A 24,822-nucleotide genomic window follows, 5' to 3' on the forward strand; every position below is an offset into this window, starting at 1 on the left:
GGAAATTGGGCTTAAGTGGTGATAATTGGTTTCTAGCCACGCGACGGCGAGATACCGATTTCTCCTACGGGAGCGGGCCGGTTACATCACAAACTGGCTTGGCGCCTGGCATGGTTCTCGTTTTCAACCTCTCCCGCTATTCACCGGCCTCGTTTCACTAGAGCGACAGCTTAATGTTGCTAGAGGTGTGATTAAAAGTGATTTTGCAATTGGAAAGTAAAGGCAGATTTCCAGAAGCATGTTGGGATGTTGCACCCGTTAACTGTAAAGCTACCTCTTTGTTGCTAATGTGCTTAATTGTGGGTTCAAATTAAAGTTTGTTTTAATATAAAAGCGATTTTAAGGTGATAGGCAAAAGAACTAGATACACCATATAGATTTTTTTTGTGCAGTGAGTTATGATCTAGATTGTACTGCTTGATAATAGCTTTCTAAAGGGAATTGGGCATATATACTTGAAGACAACTAATTGATAGGGACTGGATGCACATTGTGAAGTTAGTGGGACTAATTAGAGAATTCTTTCAAAGAGACATCATAGGTGGCCTCCTGTGCTGTATCATTCTCTAATTCGATGTGGCAATTAAGCACAGTTACAAGTGAACTGTCAAAATGCCACTTTCTCCTTCATTTGATGTAATCTATCACTAACGGCAAATTAAGTTTCCAACAGAACATAAGAAAATATTGCATAGAATGTGGCTAACAAATCCTTTTATATGGACACTGTCAATAAAAATAATCAGCTGTAAACGTTTTTACTAACTGAACCATAACATGTAAAAAATCTAAAAATGCACTGCAAAAAGGGAGATTAATGTGTTGGATAGAATTCAGGTGAGGAAAAATGCCTTCAGTGGAAGGGTTGTGGCTCTTTGCAATTTTCCACTCCAGTGATAGAGAAGAAGAAAGACTTGCATTTTTTACAGTATTTTCCACGACCACCAGATGTCTCAAAACCTCTAGAAATGTAGGAAATGTGACAGCCAATTTTTGTTCAGCAAACTTCCACCGACAACAATATGACAGTGACTAGATAATCTGTTTTTTGTGATGTTGATTGAGGGATAAATATTGGCCCGAACATTGGGGACATCTCCCTGTTTTTTTGAAATCGTGCCATGGAATCTTTGACATGTACCTGAGCAGTCAGGTGAGGCCTTGTTTTAATATCTCATCGGAAAGATGGCACCTCCCACACTAATGTTCCCTTAGCACTTCACTAGAGTATCAGCCATGGTTTTTTGTGTTCAAGCCTGGAGTAGGACTTAAACTCAGAACCTTGTGATTCAGAGGCAAGTGTGCTACTAACTAAGCCATGGCTGACGCAGTTATTAAATACATTCAAGACCGAGATTGCTAGTTTGTTTGGATATTAAGGGTGTTGAGCATTATGGGGAGTGGTGGAAGCTCATATTGAATGGTTTGGTGGAACAGGCTCCAAGGGGCATATGGCCTACTTCTACTCCTATTTCTTGTGTTCCTACAGGGATGTATCATTAAAGTAGCATGTCAGTAAATATGTGTAAAGTTAAATATTAACTTTAAATGAAATTTGATGAGAAATTAGCTTTCAACATATCGGACCTTAACACTAATTGTAGAATGAATTTACCATGCATGCTATGTTTATTACAGTAAAGATTATGTGCCGTTTATGATCTTGTGTGGGAACCAGATACCTAATTGACAGTCAAGGACGTCACATCCTAATTAAAAATGCATCCGATGGATGCTGTTCAAAAGTCAAAAACTGTTCTGTTATGAATGACGCTATTCTAACCAGCCAAGTAGAGCTCTGTGGGTGTCAGTGGTTTTGCCACAGGGTGATGTTACGCACTAAGTACAGTTACAGAGTTGTTGCCACTGGCTTAGCACCCTGCAGAGATAGAGGGAGCCAAATTCATAATCGCTCTAGACAGTACGCAGTCTTTGCATCACCAAGACCCCCAGTAGTGTTGCTTTGTGGAATCTTTAGGCGCTCTATGCTGCCAAGCTGAACCGCAGGGGATCTCTGAGGAACCTTGGACATCATGTGATATGTAGGACCGCCTACATGTGGCTAAATCCTGGTGTCCATGAACAATTTTGGGTCGGATATCCATACGATATTTTGAAGGGGATGCCAGGGAATGAGTAATTAAAGAGGGGTTCTTTAGCAACATAGAAAGTGAGGACTAAAAGAGATTAATTCCCACCTTTAAAACTGGCAAATGGTCCAGGAAACAGCTAAATTAAAGAAGGTCAGGAAAATATTTGGAATATTTAATATACATATTTTATATGAACAGTTCCTGTAAAATAATTTGCAACATGAATTTGGAACAATATTGTAATTTTAACATTGCATTGTCTCCCATCAGAGGTCGTGGTTGTGTACAGGAAACACTAATGTATCTGTAGAATGTCACACACTATTCTCAATGCCATGCTTTATTAATCAGGAGTTAAATTATGATCAAGAATGGAATCAATATTTTACTGTCCTGCCATGGCATATCTCCCACCAGTACATGTGGCGAGCCATTTAAGTTATCATTTACTTTGGCGGGACATTAATATGCCGCCAGGCGCGAGGGGCTGTAAAACCTGGCCCCAGTTTCTCCCTATTAAGACCCCTCTCAATTTTCAATGTCTCCTCAGCACATCATTAAATCTCCTCGTAACCTTTAATCCTCTAAGTCTTAACTTCCTTGGAGTCATAGTGATGCAGCACAAAATTGTGCCTGTGTGGCTATTTGAAGATACACTTCAATTATTCACACTCCTGTCCACGTTCCCCATAACTTTAAAAACATTTGCTATTAAGTATTTATTCAGTTCTCTCTTTGAAATTATTATTGAATCTATTTCCACCGCCCATCCAAGCAGTGCATTCCAGACTAGAGTAACTTACTACTTAAACAAAAATGCTCCTCAGCCCACCTTCCATTTTATTTGTCAATTACCGTGATTCCTTGTCCTCCAGTTGCCAATATTCCTGCCACTGGAAATACTTTCTCCTCTTTTATTCTATCAAAGTCACTTTGAAATTTGAATACCTTTGCTAAACCTCTGCTACTTTGCATTATTTACTGCATTTCCAAGCCTCTGAAGTTTTGAAATAACCTGTCAGGGCCACTAATGTTTATTTAAAAAAACAGTGTTCGTAATAATGACGGCACAGTGGTTAACACTTGTTTCACAACACCAGGGTCCAAGGTTCAATTCCCTGCTTGGGTCATTGTCTGTGTGGAGTCTGCACGTTCTCCCTGTGTCTTGCGAGGGTTTTATCCGGACGCTCCGGTTTCCTCCCAAAAGTCACAAAAGACATGCTTGTTAGGTGAATTGGACATTCTGAATTCTCCCTCAGTGTACCCGAACAGTCGCTGGACTGTGGCGACTAGGGGATTTTCACAGTAACTTCATTGCAAGTGTTAATGTAAGCCGACTTGTGACAATAATAAAGATTATTATTATTGTAGAGACCCTTGTGCGAGAAACAATGACACTTCACTGCTCTTTGCTTCCTGTCTCAGTCTGTTTTGTATCCACATTACTACTCTCTATTTACTGGTGACAAGTTGAATGTGTCACTGCATCAAACGTCATTTAATGGTCCATGTTCATATCAACAAACAGCAGGGGCTGTTTAGCACAAGGCTAAATCACTGGCTTTGAAAGCAGACCAAGGCAGGCCAGCAGCACGGTTTGATTCCCCGTATCAGCCTCCCCGAACAGGCGCCGGAATGTGGCGACTAGGGGCCTTTCACAGTCACTTCATTTGAAGCCTACTTGTGACAATAAGCAATTTTCATTTCAACTACAATACCTTCATCAACCATCTTTTTTACTTCATAGCATAATCCTTTTGTGTTGTTTTAAAGTCAATGCTTCAATAAAAATGCTCTCCAACCAAAATTTTTATTTCTAGGGAAGGTTGTCTTTGGGGAACCCATTGCAGCCAGTCTTGGGACAGATGGGACTCACTATTGGAACAAAGATTGGCGCACAGCTGCAGCATATGTAATGGGACCTCCACTAAGACCTGATCCCACAACACCAGGATACCTCATGGACCTGCTGGCGAAGTGAGTACTGTGAAATCACATTTCATTGTTGGGTGACTCTGAATGTTAACTTTACTTGAAGAATGAATAAAAGGACTGTACTTCAATATCAGTAATTTGAATCACTGTTGACATTCCAACTTATTAAGCAACACAGTCAATGCTATTGTGACTTCTGCAATCTTCTAGATTGTTAAGGAAAGTAACATAAAAGCAGACATGCTGACATGCCACATGTCTATCCTTGGCCTGCTGCAATACTCCAGTGAAACCCAGTGCAAACTGGTGGAACAACACCTCATCTTCTGATTAGACACGGTACAGCCTTCTGGACTAAACGTTGAGTTCAACAACTTTAGACTGTGAACTTTCTCCTCCATCTTGACCCTTTTTTTGTTTTCTGTGTTTGTTCCAATGCCTTTGTTCTCCGATTAACGCATTCTGCTAGATTTCATGAGCCTGAATGTTTCCTCCCCTCTATGTATTCTATGAAATTGGGGTCCTTTACAGAGATGTTTGAGGCAGAACCCACAATTTAACCTTGCGCTGTAAAAACAAAGCAAGTCCAATGGCTCCTATTCTGAACTCTTTTCCTTTCCTCATTTATCCCTGTCACACAATCACAGAATTGTTACAGCACAAAATGAGGCCATTCGTCTATTATGTCTGCACCAGCTCTCCAAATGAGCATCATGACTTAGTGCAATAATTCTGCCTTTTCCCTGTACCCCTGCATATTGTTTCTATTCAATTAATCATCAACTGCCCTGTCAGATTATATTTACTTCACACTTGAAAATAACCTTGCTGGCCAAGGCAAATATTTCCTGTATTTTTTTCTGGGCACCATTTATTGGGGAAAATATTAACCCTCACCCCAATTGGCATGGGTTAAAATTTAAAAAATAGGAAACCTGACTCCAACCCGGCTAAAATGCAGTGCGGTAATGGTATTGTCACTGGACTAGTAATCCAGATAACCCAGGGTAATGCTCTGGGGACCCAGGTTCGAAAGCCACCACGGCAGATGATATTTGAATTCAATAAAAATCTGGTATTAGCAGTCTAATGATGACCATGAAACCATTGCCAATTATCGTAAAAACCCACCTGGTTCACTAATGTCCTTCAGGAAAGGAAATCTGCTGTCCTTACCTTGTCTGGCCTACATGTAACTTCCGATCCACAGCAATGTGGTTGACTCTTAACTGCCCTCTGAAATGACTGAGCAAGCCACTCAGTTCAAGGGCAATTAGGGATGGGAATCCAATGCTGGTTCAGCCAGTGACACCCACATCCCATGCTCAAATAAAAAACACTGTTTTAACTGAGGTAGGTCTATAAACACTTGAATGCGGTTGTCTGCCACCTATTTTATCCTAGTTTTTTGTGGACTGGTTTTCCCAGATATTGGAAATCTAATAGCTGAAGGGAGACAATCCCGAAGATAAGTGCTTTTCATAGCACTTATGGGCAACAGATGAAGAAGCAATTCCTATCCACCACCCCCTCAAACTATCTTGTTGGCCTCCTTGCAATTGGACCTACCCTATGATCGCAACTACTGCCCGCCCCACTTCCCACCCTTATTTCTGCAATCGCACCTCACTTCTCCACGGCCTCTCATCTCTCTCGTCCTACTCTGGTTCCCAACCTCTAAATCTGGCCAATAAATGGATAATAAAAAAGTAGAAACAAGCAAATTACAGCGGCTGCTGGAATCTGAAACAAAAACAGAAAATACTGGTGATCTTTGTGAGAGGTTTCTAGGACGGAAGGTGTAATGATCACAAAGACACTTGAAGCTACTTTTAATAAATTAAATTTGATACTTATTTCAAATAATAAATAAATAAATAAATAAATATATATATATATATATATATATATATAAGAATTAAACTACACTACATAATGCTATCTTTATCTACTAACTATGACTATAATATCTTAACCAGCTCTGCAATACCCTTCTAATCTTGTCTTCTGTTTAGCACAGGGCTAAATCGCTGGCTTTGAAAGCAGACCAAGGCAGGCCAGCAGCACGTATCAGCCTCCCCGAACAGGCGCCGGAATGTGGCGACTAGGGGCTTCTCACAGTCACTTCATTTGAAGCCTACTTGTGACAATAAGCGATTTTCATTTTTTCAGCTCTAATCCACTCTCCCCCAGAAGTCCAAGAGCCAGTGCAATATATTTATAATACTGTCCCTTAGCTCCCTCTCGTGACTAGGCTCAACATAACCATTAACTCTTCACGTACTGTACATTTGTATAACATCACACTCAGCAGGTCTGACAGTGTCTGAAGAATAAAGGGTGCTAACGTTTAGAGTCTGGATGATTCATCGTCAAAGCTATAGAGAACTGGAAATGGGGTCTGATTTATACTGTAGTTGGGGGGTGTGGAGCTGCGGGGTTAGATAGGGGGCCAGCGATAGGTGGTATTGACAAAGTTGTCGAGGGCAGAAGACAAAAGGAACGTAAATGGGGGTGATTAAGGCTAAGAAGGGTGCTGATAGTGTATTATGTATGTATATACATTTGGTTCTGTAAGGTCTCCAAGTTATATTCACTTCCAGGTTTGTCCCCCACTCCCTCACCGTAAATATTGGGGCCATTGTTTTTCTGAAGATCAAATTTCAAATAATGCATTAACTGCAGGGCATTCAACTCTGTTACTGATTAGAATATAACATAAGAAATGGGAGCAGTAGGAGGCCATATGGCCCCTTGATACTGCTCTGTAATCACACGGTTTATCTTTGACCACAAATCCACTTCCCTATCTGAACTGCACATCCTTCTTCAATTTCTTTACAGTGCAAACAATTATCAATTTCAGCCTTACATATGCTCGATGACTGAGCTTCAACAGCGCTCTAAAGGTTCACAAACCACTTTTGAAATTTCTCCGAAGTAGCTGACCCTTTCCTTTAAGACTATGCCATGGGCTGTGTAGGCTTTACAATCTGAGGAAACAGCTTCTCAGCTGAAACACGCTCCCCATAAATATTGGGGCCATCGTGTGCCAAAGCATGAGCTTCTTTTCTTCTCCTTCCACCATTTATGCAGTGTTAGGATGGTTCCTGCTGCTCTGACTGACTCTACACTACATAGCCGCTTCATCTCATTTGAAGTGCTGCTGAACTAGGGAGCTCCCCATGCATTCCTCGAATGTCTATTACAGCCCTGCATTGAGCTCTCCAGTTGTTCATTGATAATTTGCCACTTTCCGCAGGTTATGATTCCCAATATGCTATGCTTCTCCGCCAAAATCACTGGGAGACGGGACTGCATGTGTATTTGCTGACACATCAACATCTGAACCTGCATCCATTGGGGGATTAAAATCCAACCCTTTGTGAGCTCCCCTTTAGAACAGTACAGCACAGAACAGGCCCTTCGGCCCTCGATGTTGTGCCGAGCAATGATCACCCTACTCAAACCCACGTATCCACCCTATATCCGTAACCCAACAAACCCCCCCCCCCCCCCCCCCCCAAACCTTACTTTTTTAGGACACTACGGGCAATTTAGCATGGCCAATCCACCTAACCTGCACATCTTTGGACTGTGGGAGGAAACCGGAGCACCCGGAGGAAACCCACGCACACACGGGGAGGACGTGCAGACTCCGCACAGACAGTGACCCAGCCGGGAATCGAACCTGGGACCCTGGAGCTGTGAAGCATTTATGCTATCCACTATGCTACCGTGCTGCCCTGAACCGAGCTTTGTGAGCTCCTCATAGCTTGCTTTCTAACCTAGCTTTGTATCATCAGAAAACCTGGTTACAATAAACTCAGTCTCTTCATCAAAGTCATTAATTTACATTGTAAAGAGCTGAGGCCTCAGCACCAACCCTTCTGGAACCCTATTAGTGTCAGTTTGAGAATGACCTGCTTGTTCCTGCTCTGTTGTATGATCTTCAACCAATCCAGCAACCATACTCTTATATTATCCTGACCCCCAGGAGGTTCTATCTTGAGTAATAAGTTTTCACTTGGCACCTCAGTGAATGCCTTTTGAAAACCCAAATATACTACCTGTATATTCATTGGTCCCTTTATCCACCCTTACTGGTTACATCCTCAATATAAAAACTCATATTGTTTAGTCAAACATAATTTTATTTTCATAAAACCATGCTGACTCCGCTATTATGATTTTCTAAGTGGCTGGTTAATGCTTCCTTAGCAACAGATGGCAGCAATGTCCTGATCTTGTTGTGGCTGAACTGTATCTGGTGCACTCAGTTATTTCTGGATATCATGTGAAGGGAATCTAACTTGCAGAATCAGGCAGCTGTGACAGTGGGAATATAAGGAGGAGGCCAGGTCTGATCATGCAAGGGGCACTTTCAGCTAAAGATGGTTGCAAACGCCTTGTCTCTTGCACTCGCATGCTGGGCTCTGCCATCATTGAGGATGAGAAAGTTCATGGAGCCGCCTCCTCCCGTTAGTTGTCCAATGGTCCGATCTTACTCGGCCGCAGGACTGAAGGCTCAGTATGTCATAAAACACGGTTGTCTTATTTATGCCCTTAATATGCTGGGGAAGACTTCCGGTGGCGGCAATGCGGAGCTAAGCCGCACAATCGGCAGCTCCCGCGAATAACGGACTTTGGGGCTCTTTTCAGGGCCCCCAACGGAACTTTGTCGACGAATCCCGACGTGGGAAGGGGACTGGAGTTGATCCCTAAGGTCCTATGGTCCGGACCAGGAGTGGGGTAAGAAGAAAAACGGTGGAAGCACCCCTGGAAAAGCGGGGGAAGAGAAACAAAATGGCGGCCGGCGGAGGCCTTGAGGAGCTGAGGCAGTGGGCGCAGGAGCAGCAGGAGACTCTGCTGCGCTGCTTCCAGGAGCTTACGGTGGAGCTGCTGGAGTCGCTGAAGGCTACCACCAGAGAGCTGATGGAGACTCAGACAGCCCAGGGGGCCGCGATCCAGGAGCTGCAGCAGCAGGCCTCCGAAAGGGAGGATGAGGCCGTGGGCGCCGCGGGGAAGGTGGAGATGCACGAGGCGCTCCATAAAAGGTGGCAGGAGCGGTTTGAGGAGCTGGACAACCGGTCGAGGCAGAAGAATTTGCGGATCCTGAGCCTCACGGAGGGGCTGGATGGGTCGGACCTGGCGGCCTACTTGGTTGTTGTGCTGAACTCGCTGATGGGAGCTGGGTCCTTCGAGGGGCCCCTGGAGTTGGAGGGGGCCCACAGAATTCTGGCTAGGAGGCCCAAGCAGAACGAGCCGTTGCGGGCGGTGTTGGTGCGGTTTCACCGGTTCGTGGATCGTGAGTGCGTGCTCCGGTGGGCCAAGAAGGAGCGGAGCAGCAAGTGGGAGAACACGGAGGTGCGGATCTTCCAGGACTGGAGTGCGGAGGTGGCGAAGCGGAGGGCCGGGTTTAACCGGACGAAGGCGGTGCTCCACAGACAGAAGTTTGGCATATTGCATGTCGAGTCTCTGGGTCACCTACAAGGACCGGCACCATTATTTTGAGTCCCCGGAGGAGGCGTGGGCCTTTGTGCAGGCCGAGAAACTGGACTCAAACTGAGGGTCTAAGATGGGGGATTTTGTATGATAATGTGTTTGCTCTGTTTAATGCAAGATGTGGGTTGCTTTAGGGTGGGTGGGGTGATGTCGTTATGTCTTTTTGTATGGGTCTGGTGGACGGGTTCGGGCAGGGAGGTAAATGGGGAGTGCGGGGAGCTGGTGGGGGGGACTGGCAATGGGAGTTGCCCTAGAGGAGGCGGGGTTGGGCAGGGTGAAAGCGCAGGCTTTTCTCTGGTTTCCCACGCTGTGGGATGATGGGGGCGGAGTCGGGGCTGAGAAGCGCGGGCCGTTGCTGGCTGTTACTTTCCCACGCAAGAGCGGGGGGCAAGGAGGGCCTGCTGATGGGCAGGAAGGAGGAGTAGTCCCACGTGGGGAGGAGTCGGAGCTGGGGCGGGAGTCGCCGGGGTCAGCAGAAGTTAGCTGGCTCACGGGAGTGCTATGAAGGGAGGGGCGCGGCTAGGAGGGGTCCTAGCCTGGTTTTGGGGGGGGTGGGGGGGTACCGGGTTGCTGCTGAAATGGTCAGGAAGGAGCTGGAGGATGCAGGGGGTGCTGGGGTGGAGGGGGGGGGGGAGTTGCCGCCGTGGGGAACTGGCCGAGCGGGGGACGCTGGGCAGGGGATGGGTTATGGCTAATCGGCAGGGGAGGGGGGCAGGGAGCCCTCTGATCCGGCTGATAACCTGGAATGTGAGGGGGCTGAATGGGCCGGTCAAACGGGCCCGGGTGTTTGCGCACTTGAAGGGGCTGAAGGCGGATGTGGCCATGCTCCAAGAGACACACCTGAAAGTGGCGGACCAGGTTCGGCTGAGGAAGGGATGAGTGGGTCAAGTATTTCACTCCGGGCTGGATGAGAAGAGTCGGGGGGTGGCGATCCTGGTGGGAAAGAGAGTGTCGTTTGAGGCGTTAAATGTGGTGGCTGACAGTGGCGGGAGGTATGTGATGGTGAGTGGTAAGCTGCAGGGGTAGCGGGTGGTGTTGGTGAATGTTTACGCCCCAAATTGGGACGATGCGGGGTTTATGCGGCGTATGTTGGGCCGCATTCCGGACCTGGAGGTGGGGGGGCCTGATCATGGGGGTCGGGGGGGACTTCAACACGGTGCTGGATCCCCCATTGGATCGATCCAAGTCCCGGACGGGTAGGAGGCCAGCGGCGGCTAAGGTGTTGAGGGGATTTATGGATCAGATGGGAGGGGTGGATCCCTGGAGGTTTGCAAGGCCAAGGGCCAGGGAGTACTCGTTTTTCTCCCACGTGCATAAGGCCTATTCGAGGATTGATTTTTTTTGTCCTGAGCAGGGGGCTGGTTTTGAGGCTGGACGATGTTGAATACTCTGCCATTGCCATTTCAGATCATGCCCCGCACTGGGTGGACCTCGGTCTGGGGGAGGAGGGGGACCAATGTCCACTCTGGCGCTTGGAGGTGGGGCTGCTGGCAGATGAGGAGGTGGCCGGGAGGGTTTGGGGGTGTAGTGAGAGGTACCTTGAGGCCAACAATAACGGGGAGGTCCGAGTGGAGACGGTCTGGGAGGCATTGAAGGCGGTGAGTAGAGGGGAGTTGATTTCCATACGAACCCATAGGGAGAGGGGGAAGCAGAGGGAGAGACTGATAGGGGAGATGGTGAGTGTGGATAGGAGATATGCGGAGGCTCCGGAGGAGGGATTGCTGGGGGAGAGGCGTAGCCTTCAGGCCATGTTCGACCTATTGACTACCAGAAAGGCAGAAGCTCAGTGGAGGAAAGCACAGGGGAGAATCTGGGGAGAAGGCGAGCAGGATGTTGGCACACCAGCTCCGAAGCGGGACGCGACCAGGGAGATTGGGGGAGTGACGGATAGAGCTAGGAAGGTGGTGCAGAGCGGGGTAGATGTTAATGGGGTCTTCAGGGACTTCTATGGGGAACTTTACCGGTCTGAACCCCCGGTGGAGGGGGGTGGAATGGGGCGCTTCTTGGTCAAGCTGCGATTTCCGAGGGTGGAGGAGGGGCAGGTGGAGGGACTGGGGGCGCCGATTGAGCTGGTTAAAGGGATAGGGAGCATGCAGTCGGGGAAGGCGCCGGGGCCGGATGGGTTTCCGGCGGAATTTTATAAAAGTTATGCGGACCTGTTGGGCCCCCTGTTGGTCCGGACCTTTAACGAGGCAAGGGGGGGGGGGGGCTTTGCCCCCAACTATGTCACGGGCGCTGATTTCCTTGATCCTGAAGCGGGACAAGGACCCTCTGCAGTGTGGGTCATATAGGCCGATCTCGCTGCTAAATGTAGATGCCAAGCTGCTGGCAAAGATCTTAGCCACAAGAATAGAGGATTGTGTGCCGGGGGTCATTCATGAGGACCAGACGGGGTTTGTGAAGGGAAGGCAGTTGAATACAAATGTACGAAGATTCCTCAACGTTATTATGATGCCGGCTGTGGAAGGGTAGGCGGAGATAGTGGTGGCATTAGATGCAGAGAAGTTTTGATAGGGTTGAGTGGGGGTATCTGTGGGAGGTGTTGGAGAGGTTTGGGGAGGGGTTTGTCCGTTGGGTGAGGTTGCTCTATGAGGCCCCGATGGCGAGTGTAGCCGCGAATAGGAGGAGGTCGGAGTACTTTCGGCTGTACCGGAGGACGAGACAGGGGTGTCCCCTGTCCCCTTTGCTCTTTGCGTTGGCAGTTCAGCCCCTGGCCATGGTGTTGAGGGAGTCAGGGAACTGGAGGGGCCTGGTGCGGGGTGGGGAGGAGCATCGAATGTCGCTTTATGCGGACGACCTGTTGCTGTATGTGGCGGACCCGGTGGGGGGGATGCCAGAGGTGATGAGGATTCTTAGTGAATTTGGGGGCTTCTCTGGGTATAAGCTGAACCTGGGCAAGAGCAAGTTGTTCGTGGTGCACCCGGGGGATCAGGAGGAGGGGATTGGTAGGCTCCCACTGAAGCAGGCAGGGAAGAGCTTCAGGTACCTAGGAGTCCAGGTGGCTGGGAGCTGGGGGGCCCTACACAAGCTCAACCTCACAAGGTTGGTGTAGCAGATGGAAGAGGAGTTCAAAAGGTGGGATATGTTACCGCTGTCACTGGCGGGGAGGGTGCAGTCCGTTAAGATGACGGTGCTCCTGAGGTTTTTGTTCCTGTTCCAGTGCCTCCCCATCCTTATCCCGAAGGCCTTTTTTAGGAGGGTCAACAGGAGTATTACGGGATTTGTGTGGGCGCATGGGACTCCGAGGGTGAGAAGAGTGTTCTTGGATGGGGCAGGGATAGGGGGGGGCTGGCGTTGCCCAACCTCTGTAGGTACTACTGGCCTGCCAACGCAGCGATGGTGCGTAAGTGGGTAATGGACTGGGAAGGGGCAGCATGGAAGAGGATGGAGGTGGCGTCCTGTGTGGGCATGAGCCTGGATGCGCTGGTAACGGCGCCGTTGCCACTCCCTTCAACGAGGTATACCACGAGCCCGGTGGTGGCGGCTAACCTCAAAATGTGGGGGCAATGGAGACGGCATAGGGGAGAAGTGGGGGGCTCGATGGAGGCCCCGAATCGGGGGAACCGTCGATTTGTCCCAGGGAGCATTGATGGCGGATTTCTGGGCTGGCACAGGGTAGGGGTTAGGAGGTTGAGGGACCTGTTTGTGGAGGGGAGGTTCGCGAGCTTGGGGGAGTTAGAGGAGAAGTTTGGGCTCCCCCGGGGAACATGTTTCGGTACATGCAGGTTAGGGCGTTTGCCAGGCAGCAGGTAGAGGGGTTCCCCTTGCTGCCCCCACGTGGGGTACGGGGCAGGGTGCTCTCGGGGGTGTGGGTTGGAGCAGGGAGGATTTTAGACACATACCGGGAAATGCAGGAGGTAGACGAGGCCTCGGTGGAGGAATTGAAGGGTAAATGGGAAGAGGAGCTGAGTGAGGAGATTGAGGATGGGACGTGGGCGGATGCCCTGGAGAGAGTGAATTCCTCCTCTTCCTTTGTGAGGCTTAGCCTCATACAGTTCAAGGTGCTGCATACGGCCCACATGACTGGGACGAGGATGAGTAGGTTTTTCGGGGGCGAAGACAGGTGTGCTAGGTGCTCGGGGAGCCCAGCGAACCACGCCCATATGTTTTGGGCGTGCCCAGCGCTGGGGGAGTTCTGGAAGGGGGTAACAAGGACGGTGCCGAGGGTGGTGGGATCCAGGGTCAAGCCAGGCTGAGGATTCGCAATTTTTGGGGTTGCAGTGGAGCCGGGAATGTAGGAGGCGAAAGAGGCCAGTGTCCTGGCCTTTGCGTCCCTAGTAGCCCGGCGGAGGATTCTTCTTCAGTGGAAAGATGCCAGGCCCCCAAGCGTGGAGGCCTGGATCAATGATATGGCGGGGACATCAAATTGGAGAAGGTGAAATTTGCCCTGAGGGGATCAGTACAAGGGTTCTTTAGGCGGTGGCAGCCTTTCCCAGACTTCCTGGCGGAACGGTAGGGAAATAGGCCGGCAGCAGCAGCAACCCGTGGGGGGGGGGGGCGTTTAGTTCGGTTGGAGGGAGAACTGTGTACCTGGGTTTGTGGGATGTGGCGGGTGTTATCTCTTTCCCTGTTGTTTGTTTTTTTTTGCAGTTGCTTTTGTAGTTGGGTGGGTGTTGTTCTTGGATTTTTACCATGGTTGCTTTGTTAATATTGTTTTGTTGTTTATATTTTGTGAAAATCTTAATAAGAATTATTTTTTTTTAAAGATGCTGGGGAAATGGACAGAATTTAAAAAATTCAAAGACTGATTTCAGCTACACATGAGAATAATTGGTTGTGTTCAAACTGGCAGAAGATCTACTTTTGGCCACTATCATAGCTCTGTTTGCTGTTTTTAAATTGGTGTTCACTCTAGCACTTCTTGAAGAATTTTCTCCATTCCTATTGTGATGAGTTGTGGGAATACACAAGCAGCACTGAGTCAGCAAATTCATAGGAATGATGGTTTGCATCTTCCAATGGAATGACAGGTGAAAGTCCAGTCACTTACCATTGTTGCAGACTAAGACCCTACCATTGTTGCAGACTAAGACCCAGAGGAAGTTCTGACATACCCAGGAATTTCAAGTTTCCAAAGGGCAGTGACACTTCTTCAGACCCCTCCATTGTAGACTTGGGCTAGATGCCCTGAATTTACTCAGATACTTAATCCAAGATACTCAAATTTCAAGCATAGGTCCTGGATTGTTAGTGATTAACAGCAGAAACTGTATCCAGAAAGCTTCAGATTGTTTTAAAAAGTAAACTCAAGACCTGTTATACAAGCTGTAATGCATCCGAGAGCCCTTTAATTCCCCAAAGCAAACAATTTGAGGAATACTAGCAGCTGTGCAAACTCGGATCAACATTTCTAAAGCCATTCAAAAGTTTGGAATGCGTCCTAGAAGTCTTTTAGTCCCTCAAATAAACAATTTTACCTCTGATATGCTATTCGCAATAGCTGCCGAATAAATCAATCGGAAATGTTAAAAATATAGAAAATGTTACTTATCTTACGAGGCTGCACTTGCAATTCTATAAAATGTACTTTACCATATATTTAATTTTCAGTTTTTAAAAACTATTCCAAGATTTTTTTCACCTTTACTTGCATGCTGTCTCCTTCATACAAGACAGGAAGCCCTGGCTTTGTAAAAAGGAACACCTGCAGTTTCAATCACGGTCAGCAGTTCTGGTCAACACTTTGTGTGCGATGTAACCAAAATAAAATTGAGCTCCTCAGTTCAGGAAGGGATCGGGACACCATTTGTAAATGGTGCCTTGATCTCACGACCCCCTGACACAACTCCAGAACGCCCAAATCATCTGTAGGACGGTCCTTGGCCACCCCCCTACATCCCACCTCACAGGGGCAGAGCACCCCCTGGAAGTGCTATCCTGGCAGTGCCCCTGCCAGCCTGGCAGTGCCACCTCAGTACCATGACTGCCCCTGCCAGGCTGGCACACAGGTGGCACAGCCAGGGTGTCACGCTGGCAGTGCCAAGGTGCCCGGGCGACATCAGCAGTGCCAGGATGCAACCCCGCCCAGAGGCCGACCACCTGGGAGCCTCTGCTCACCTGGGAGACCCCCCCCAGATACCGTTCCGCCTGGTTAGTGGGGACCAGTACTGAAAGGCACCCGGCTGGAGTCTTCTCAGTGAGGCCGGCAGATACTGGGCTGGGTGGCCGTTCGATCCGGCGATGGCAGAGGTAAGTCAGCTTTAACTCTGCGAGTCTGGATCTCCCCCACAATCACGATGTCGCGCAGGATCTGGTTAGATCTCGCAAGGCGTAGTAGCTGTCGGGAACCCGGGGTAGACCTCTCCCGGGATCTACCAGCCGCACACACCCCCAGGCAGGCGGAACACGGCTAGTAGATCATGCCCTTTGTCTGGAACTGGAGGAAATAATTACTTTATTTTCAATTGGAATAAGTGGTGTGACTTGTGCTTTTAACTTGGATCCGATATTGGGCTGGCCACCGAGGTAAATTCTGTCCAGCCACCCACTTGATGGAACATTATTTTGGCACTGATGTCACATTGATTTGTCTTCCATCTCCTCACCCCACCCCTCTCTCCAATGTCCGGTTGGGAAAAAATTTATATGTTTTGTGGATTATAGTTCCTTCTTAATCAGATATCATCTGTAGCAGTACATAGAATTTACAGTGCAGAAGGAGGCCATTTGGCCCATCGAGTCTGCACCGGCTCTTAGGAAAGAGCACTCCACTTAAGCCCACATATCCCCATAGCCCAGTAACCCGACCTAACCTAAGGGCAATTTAGCGTGGCCAATCCACCTCACCTGCGCATCTTTGTACTGTGGGAGGAAACCGGAGCACCCAGAGGAAACCCACGCAGACACAGGGAGAACGTGCAGACTCCACCCAGACAGTGACCCAAGCCGGGAATCGAACCTGACCCTGGAGCTGTGAAGCAACTGTGCTAACCATTGTGCTACCTTGCTATCTACAGTGGGTGGCACGTGGCACAATGGTGAGCACTGCAGCCTACGGCGCTGAGGACCCAGGTTCAAATCCCGGCCCTGGGTCACTGTCCATGTGGAGTTTGCACATTTACCCCGTGTCTGCGTGGGTTTCACCCCCACAACCCAAAGATGTGCAAGTTAGGTGGATTGGCCACGTTAAATTGCCCCTTAATTAGAAAAAAAAATAATTGGGTACTCTAAATTAAAAAATAAAATAAAAAATAAAGCAGTGCAATGCCAGACTTTACTGTGCAGGACATTTTGATTGTGTTGTCACTCTGTTTCTTTCATCTTAGCGGAGACCTTACTTTGACAGGAACAGACAACTGCACATTCAATGGCTGTCAGAAAGCCATTGGGAAAGATGATTTTACGAAGATTCCAAATGGGGTGAATGGTGTGGAGGACAGGATGTCCATCATTTGGGAGAAAGGAGTGGTAAGTGTCACTTAAATGTTGGGAGCTAATGGGGGAGATTTTGAGCTCGCACTAGCCATCAGTGAGAAACACAGCACGGGCTTAAAATCCGGAGAGAATCTAAAAACACAATTCTCTCCGACGTGATTGTGATTTGCAATTTTAACCCCCCCACCTTCACCGGTGGAGTGGTGTGAATCATGTTGCGGGAGCCCAGGAACTTCATTTTTACACATTAGCATTTCATCAGCAAATCCTTGCTTCTCCCCGCACTGAATATTCAGCAGGTGCTGGGCACTAGAACTGCTCAACCAACAGGTACGTTGAAGCATGCGACTCTTTATTGAGAGTCTCCACAGGTGTGTATCCTCCACACTGTCATCAGCCACCTTCTGTGTGGCTATCCACTGTCTCCAAGGAGCCATCCCTCTCGTAGCTGCTCTCCCTCAAAACCGTCAGGAATCTGAGGGGCGATACTGATCCCCTTGGAGAGGGGAGGGAGAAATTGTGGTAGCGGGCAAGAGTGAAGGGCTGAGGGACAGGGAAGGCGGAGTGAAGGGCTGAGGGTCAGGGAGGGGTGAGCGAGTATGGGGAAGGGAGTTCCATGTTGAAGGGTGGATGAGGAGGCAGGGGGGTGGATGGAAAGGTGGGGCAGAGCGGAGGAGTAGCCGATGACCAGGCCTCTTAGTTGGCAAATCGGTCCAGACTGAACGTCATATAGTCTGCTGCCGAGGAACGTTGGGCATCTGTCACGTCGCAAATGCATCTGTATGTGGGTGTTTGCAAGATCCCACACCGGTTCCCACTTGAGCCCTGGGATGAGCCACAGGCAAAAATATTAAAGGCGACCGTCACCTTGACAGCCACCGGGAGCATGCATCCTCCTCCAAACCTCCGTGGTGTCAGGCATAGGTGGTGCATGGCCTCACTGGTTAGCCAAAGACTTTGGCGGCACAGCCGGTCTGGCAGCTCCTCGAAGGACAGGTGCCAATCACATATGTGCCCTGATGCAGCTCCTCCTTCGCACGTCCTGTTGGACAGCCAGCACTTGAGCCTCACCAGCTAGCCCCTATTCTTCTGTTGTGCAGGGTCCTCCCTGAGCAATGACAGCTGCAGCCAGATAGATGGTAAGCATTTATTATCGAAACTCATTCTCTGCAGGGGGAAAGGAGAAGATATGTTAGCAAGATGAGTATTCGCTTGCCCATCCAAAGCCAAAAGGTTACATAGTCACCCTGAGTTCTACTGCTATACCACCCTCAACACATTTCCACCGCCCCAACCCCACCCCACCTTTCACCTGGCCCCCCAATATGTTGTTGTCTAAGCTGCCCCTGTGCCATCAGTGAGTGGCACCTGACCTGTGATGTGGGGAGCTTCTAACCTCACCACCCATCCCTGTCAGCAGGGGTACCGGTGGCTGCCGCCACCCATGTCAGCAATAGGCTCTGTTGCCCCTGTCCTGTTTCCCCCTGTAGGGTCTACTGTGGGTTTCCTCATAGGGTGGGCCGAGTGTTATCCTGCCAGCAGGGGGCACTTGGTTGTGCTGTGGAAAAGGTCACCGTGTGTCACCAATCACCTCCAACTTAGAGGCTTGTATGTGGGAAGGTCCTACAGATGGGGGTGAGCAAGGGAAGTGTGCATCTACACTGGGAACTTAGCTGCAGTATGATGAGAGCTTTGGGTGTGACACACAAGTTGTGACAACCTGACCGGGGCAGAATGGATGGGAACAGGTTCGCGGTGGACAAGCAGGATTTGATGGCAGGTCGTGGTCCTGAACATAGAATATACAGTGTGGAAGGAGGCCATTCAGCCCATCGAGTCTGCACCGACCCACTTAAGCCCTCGCTTCCACCCTATCCCCGTAACCCAATAACCCCTCTTAACCTTTTTGGTCACTAAGGGCAACTTATCATGGCCAATGGAGGAAACCGGAGCACCCGGTGGAAACCCACGCAGACACGGGGAGAACGTGCAGACTCCGCACAGACAGTGACCCGGGGGGAATTGAACCTGGGACCCTGGCGCTGTGAAGCCACAGTGCTATCCACTTGTGCTACTGTGCTGCCCAAGGTGTGGGCTAGCTGAAAGTGTCACTGGTGAAGCCTCTAACTTGAGAGGGGTGGCATGCAAGGGAGGGTGCCAAAGGCCAAGGTGCATGTGTCCTTTGTTTGGGGTGATTATCATAGAATTTACAGTGCAGAAGGAGGCCATTCGGCCCATCAAGTCTGCACCGGCTCTTGGAAAGAGCACCTTACCCAAGGTCAACACCTCCACCCTATTCCCATAACCCAGTAACCCCACCCAACACTGAGGGCAATTTTGGACACTAAGGGCCAATCCACCTATCCTGCACATCTTTGGACTGTGGGAGGAAACCGGAGCACCCGGAGGAAACCCACGCACACACTGGGAGGATGTGCAGACTCCGCACAGACAGTGACCCAAGCCGGAATCGAACCTGGGACCCTGGAGCTGTGAAGCAATTGTGCTATCCACAATGCTACCGTGCTGCCCTGTGAGCTCTGCTATTCCCCTGCTTCTGATGAGGGCACTGAGGAGTGGCAGCACCTTGTGTGCCACTGATTGACCTTGGCCACGCCCACCCAATTGATGGGTCAGCTGTGGCCACGGGTTCCCAGAGGGGTGACCTGGGTGGACTCCCAGATGACCAGAGGCTCTCTGAACATTTGCAGGACACATTGAGCAATCAGCAGAGTGAACAGTCAGGGTCCTCTAAGTAGCACCAAATGGGTGTGTTTAAAACATATACTGCAGCAATGGCAGTCTGAGCCAGGCCACTCTCGGGGACACCCCCAGTCCATTGACCAAGTCGTTCCCTGCTACTCCCCTCTGGCCCAGGAAGCCACCCTCCAGTAAGCCTAACAATTTTGTAGAGTATTTGAAGAATTTTCTTACCTTCTCGCTGCTCCTCAGTAGACATGGCGCCAGGCCTTGCTTCTAAATACTTGCACCAATTTGCACCCGTGTGTCTTCCACCTAAGAGGGGCGGAGCATTCATTGAAGAGTGGCGCATGAAATATCCAACACACTAATATTGAAATCCATGCAAATGATGGTTTTTCGTGGATCTGCTGGCACGGGGCGTAAACGTCCATTTTCTTGCCAGCGAAGGATTGGCACAGGTGCAAACCTTTTTCTTTTAAAAAAAAAAAAAAATTTCTTTATTCTCCTGCTTTTTTGCATTTTCTCCCAAATTTATACCCACCCACAATAAACAGTAATCACTAATAAACAATAATCAGTAACAAATATGTCAATCCCCATATTGATAAGGTCCGACCCAATCCCCGTTACAAAAGCATCGCTCATGAGGAGATTAGAATATTCGGTGGCCGTGACGGCCTGACAGTCACAGTCCCGGACAAGTGGGATTAGGGCCCACCAGAAGTCTTCAATGGACTCACCAGGGAGTTGAGAGCGAGTGGCGAGTACGTGCCTGGCGAAGAGTGAGTTCGCTTTCTGCACGTAGTTCTCTTTGAGGAGCGCCATCGCGTCCGCATAAGTCGGGGCGTCCTGGATCAGCAGAAACACACTGGAGCTCAATCTTGAATACAGGATCTGTATCTTCTTAGCCTCCGTCGGTGTGTTGGTCGCTGAGTTTATGTAAGCCTCGAAGCAAGCTAGCCACTGATTAAAGTCTCTTCTGGCGTCGGCTGATTGCGGATCCAGCTGCAGGCGATCTGGTTTGATTCGGAGGTCCGTCTTGTAGAAAATCTTACTGCAATAAATTGATGCACGATCAATTGTACAAAGACTCAGATTGGGTACAACTGTGGCTTTATTGTAGTAAGATGCGTGGCCTCTTAAAGCAGCTGGCGAAATGGCTGCTGAATAGAGGACACGCATATTTATACTCCTCTTCCTGGGCGGAGCCAGCAGGCAGGGGCTACCGGCGAACATGTAATACAGGTCCTACCTTACATCACCAAATACAGGTGCAACAGTGGTTTACCACACATTGAAAAATAAACAAATCGTGGAAACACATTCATTTTACTCGCCTGTAGCAAACCTTTTTCAATTTTTCGCAATTCTCTGTCTGATCGCGATTCGCGCTTCCGGTGTCTCAAATCAGAGTCCAACCGAAACAATTGTTTTTGTTTAAAATGAATATACAGGATGTCATCCCTGTTGTGTTGAATCAAAATGATTTCGGCAGCATCAGTGGTGGAAGCGGCTGTGGTCATTACATGACTCATTGCTGCCAGTGTGAATTTGCACTGAGTGTATTATCCTTCAAACCACTGCAAAAAGACACTTTAAAAGTGAGAGCCACCTACAGTTAGGTGAGATCAGGTTAACTTTAGTTTTCTATTTGCCAGCAATAACACTCCATTACTGATGCATCGCGTAGTAAAATTTTTAATTTTTGTGTTTTTGTTAGGAGGTCTTGAGAGAACTGGCAAACTTCTATCCCTTTCTCCTTTCAGCACAGTGGTAAAATGGATGAGAATAGGTTTGTGGCTGTGACCAGTACCAATGCAGCAAAGATTTTTAACCTTTATCCCAGGAAAGGAAAAATAGCCAAAGGCTCTGATGCTGATATTGTAATCTGGGACCCGTGTGCTGTCAGGTAAGCTAACTGACGAGAGGAGAACTGCAGTTCCTTTTGCTGAAACCATTGGGCGAGAAATTGGTGTGCACTGGACACCTATTTTGGGAATACAATGGGGGCAAAGGACTCCGATTTAGCAGTGAGACGGTCTGCGCCCACTCTACACTGATATTGGTTCCAGTGCTGAATCGGTGTGGTTCACTTTTTAAGTGGTTGCCTAAAACAAGTATCCGATCCTTTTGAATCTGTTAAATAGGCCCTAATCCATGTTTAAGGACCCGTAGGAAAAATTGGTTCCGAACGAGCAGGGCTCCACCTGCTCAGAATTCTTCGGTGCCTACCAACTAAAACTAAGTACAGAGCCATAGAAATTTACAGTACAGAAGAAGGCCATTCGGCCCATTGTGCCTACACTGGCACGTTGAACAAGAAGTCAGGCTTAGTCCCATGGACCCAGCTCTATGTGCATAATAATCCTTCTAAACTCAACATCCTGAAGTACCTGGCTAATTCCCTGTAAGTTATTTATGGAATCAGCGTTCCAGATTCTGACAGCTGAGTGAAAGAATTTCTGCTCATCTCTTGAGATGGTTATTCTAAATCAATGACCGTTGGTTATTGAAACATTGGTTCCCCGAGGGAATAGCCTTTCAATACCTAGTCTTATCAAAACCTCTCATCATCTTGTGAATCACTATTAGGTCACCTCTTGACCTCCCTCTTGAGAAGAACAATCCTAAATTACCCAGTCTTTTGTAACTAAAGCCCTTCATCCCTGGTAAACCTATAGTTATGCAAAATCAACAGTTAGAGTTTTCCTCTGTATTCCTTACCACGGCCTTTACATCTTCCCTGAGGTGTGGTGCCCAGAATACTCCAGCAGAGGACTAATCAGTGATCGATGAAGTTCGAGCATGATCACTTTTATATTCTGTTTCTCTGCTCATGCAAGTAACCCACATGATTTATTTAAACACACCATCAGCTTTCCCTGTCAGCCTTAAGAATGCCTGTGTCCGTATTTAGCATGACCATCTCCATTTCCTCATACAGTTGTAAACATTTTCTGTGCTGATTTTTGAGATGCTCGCAAAATAAATTTCATACTCCCTTAATGTAGCTCTTACTATCTATGTTGTCACCCTTTGTAAAATGAGGTAGGGTTGAGCAAGAGTGCAGAAGTTAGACTGAAGAGTTTGGAGAGAGTTATAAGAAAGAGATAGGGAGTGATGAGGCCAATCAGGAAGGACAAGAGTGATTGGTGGACAGATGATAGGATAGGGGAGCAGAGTTTTGGCTGAGCTATAGTTATGAGGGAGGGAGGGAAAGGAGAGCAAGACCGGAATCAAGCCTGGCAATGATAAAGGCATGGATGATTGTTACAGTGGAACATGGGATGAGATGGGGCAGAAGTGGGTGATATTGTGGTATTAAAAATAATCACTCTGTGATGGAGAGACTTTGGAGTTCAAAGTTGACAACAGTATCAAATAGGAAAACAAAAAGTCTAAGTCACCCTGAAACAATGGACTGGACTTGTGCCACCTGGCAACGGGCACCCATGCTTCGTTCCTCCATGCCTAACCTCTGAACCCTCCCCGATCCCCCTCCATTGGGTTCCCAATTCCTTCACACTCTAAACTCTTGGGACTTGCTGCCCTCCAGATGCCATCGATGACGTTTGTGGGAATTCTGCAACCCCAGCAGCTGGCCAATCAAATCAGCCAACGCCCGAGGGTGCCATTTTGTGCTGAGGCAGGAGCGGACGAGCAACCATCAGTGTGTTTATGCTGCCCCAGCATATTATTGCTGTAGGGCAGGCTTTTTAAAAGTCTTCCAGAAGGGAGGTTGGCGAGCAGTAGGCTCCTCGTACAATCCAGCTCACAATCTGGGCAGGGGAATGAAATTGAAAAGAGAGTGAGGAATCCGGACAAGTGGTAGAGTTGGGTTTTGCCAAACAATGGCCTACATCTTTGGTGTTACCAAGTGGCAGCACACAGATGAAGAAGGACAAAGACCGAAGGCTAGAGTCTTGGGGAACTGAAGGTAATGGTGTAGGGATGGGGAAAAAAATGCCTTTGCTGGAGATTCTTTATTCGCAATTGGCTAAGTTGGTTGATAGTCTAGAACTTCAACCTTGCTGATAACTGTCTCTCTTTTCAACAATAATTGGCTAGCTAAGAGTTCAATCTATTGCTAACTTCAACAGGCCGTTTTTCATTTCTACTTATATCAGTGGTGCAATTTTCATCTCCCTTTCAGTTTACTGTAGTTTTTATTTGATATTTCAATTACAAATAGGACTATTTCAGCCAAAACACATCACCAGGCTGTTGATTTCAACATTTTTGAAGGTCTAGTCTGCCATGGAGTCGCTTTGGTTACCATTTCACGAGGTAAAGTGGTGTATGAAGATGGAATTCTACATGTTGAGCCGGGGGACGGGAAGTATATTCCACGGAAACCCTTTGCAGAGTATGTCTTTAAACGAATCAAGCAACGTGATCAGGTCAGTGATTGCTTTTAAATAAAATTGTTACATAGCGTTGAAATCTCTACTCACATTGTGGCTGAGTCATTTCCCAGATGCTGATTTTTCCAGCTTGCTGTCAGCACTAACATGTTTACATACAAACGAATGAATTAGGAGCGGGAATAGGTCCTGCCTTTCAAGCCTGCTTCGTCATTCAATAATATCATGGCTGATCGGATTGTGGCTCAGCTCCACATTCTGTTTATCTTTGATGACCTTTGACTAACTTGTCAGTCACAAGCTATCTTTTTTGTTTATTCGTTTTTTTAAAAATGGGATGTGGGCTTCACTGGTTAGGCCAGCATTTTCTGCCCATCCCTAATTGTTGTTAAGAAGGTGGTGGTGAGCTGCCTTCTTGAACCGCTGCAGTCCATGTAGTGTAGGTACACCACTGTGCTCTTAGGGAGGGCATTCCAGGATTTTGACCCAGTGACAGTGAAGGAATGGCAATATATTTCTACTCGGAAAGGTGAGTGACTTGGAGGGGAACTTCCAGGTGGTGGTGTTCCCATGCTGCCCTTGTCCTTCTAGATGGCAGTGGTCGTGGGTTTGGAAGGTGCCGAAGGAGCTTTGATGAAATCCTGCAGTGCATCTTTTAGATGGTACTCACAACTGCCACTGTTCGTCAATGGTGGAGGGAGTGAATGTTTGTGGAAGGGGTGCCAATCAAGCGGGCTGCATTGACCTGGATGATGTTGAGCTTCTCGAGTGTTGTTGGAACTGTGCTCATCTAGGCAAGTGGACTGTATTCCATCACACACCTGACTTGTGCCATGTAGGTGGTGGAC

The 24,822-nt window shown here is 48.2% G+C and overlaps 1 protein-coding gene across 1 annotated transcript in view; it reads left to right on the forward strand.

Moving 5' to 3' along the window:
* The window catches only part of dpys (dihydropyrimidinase), a 97,956-nt gene that overhangs the window by 66,320 nt on the left and 6,814 nt on the right, over window positions 1–24,822 (forward strand). Inside the window, exons 5-8 of the mRNA XM_038809988.1 lie at window positions 3,914–4,070; window positions 16,799–16,940; window positions 21,377–21,519; window positions 23,803–24,010. Coding sequence (XP_038665916.1) covers window positions 3,914–4,070; window positions 16,799–16,940; window positions 21,377–21,519; window positions 23,803–24,010 — 650 coding nt within the window. The remainder of the gene's footprint in view (window positions 1–3,913; window positions 4,071–16,798; window positions 16,941–21,376; window positions 21,520–23,802; window positions 24,011–24,822) is intronic.

Source organism: Scyliorhinus canicula, chromosome 10 (assembly GCF_902713615.1).
Source record: "Scyliorhinus canicula chromosome 10, sScyCan1.1, whole genome shotgun sequence".
Taxonomy (NCBI): Eukaryota; Metazoa; Chordata; class Chondrichthyes; order Carcharhiniformes; family Scyliorhinidae; genus Scyliorhinus; species Scyliorhinus canicula.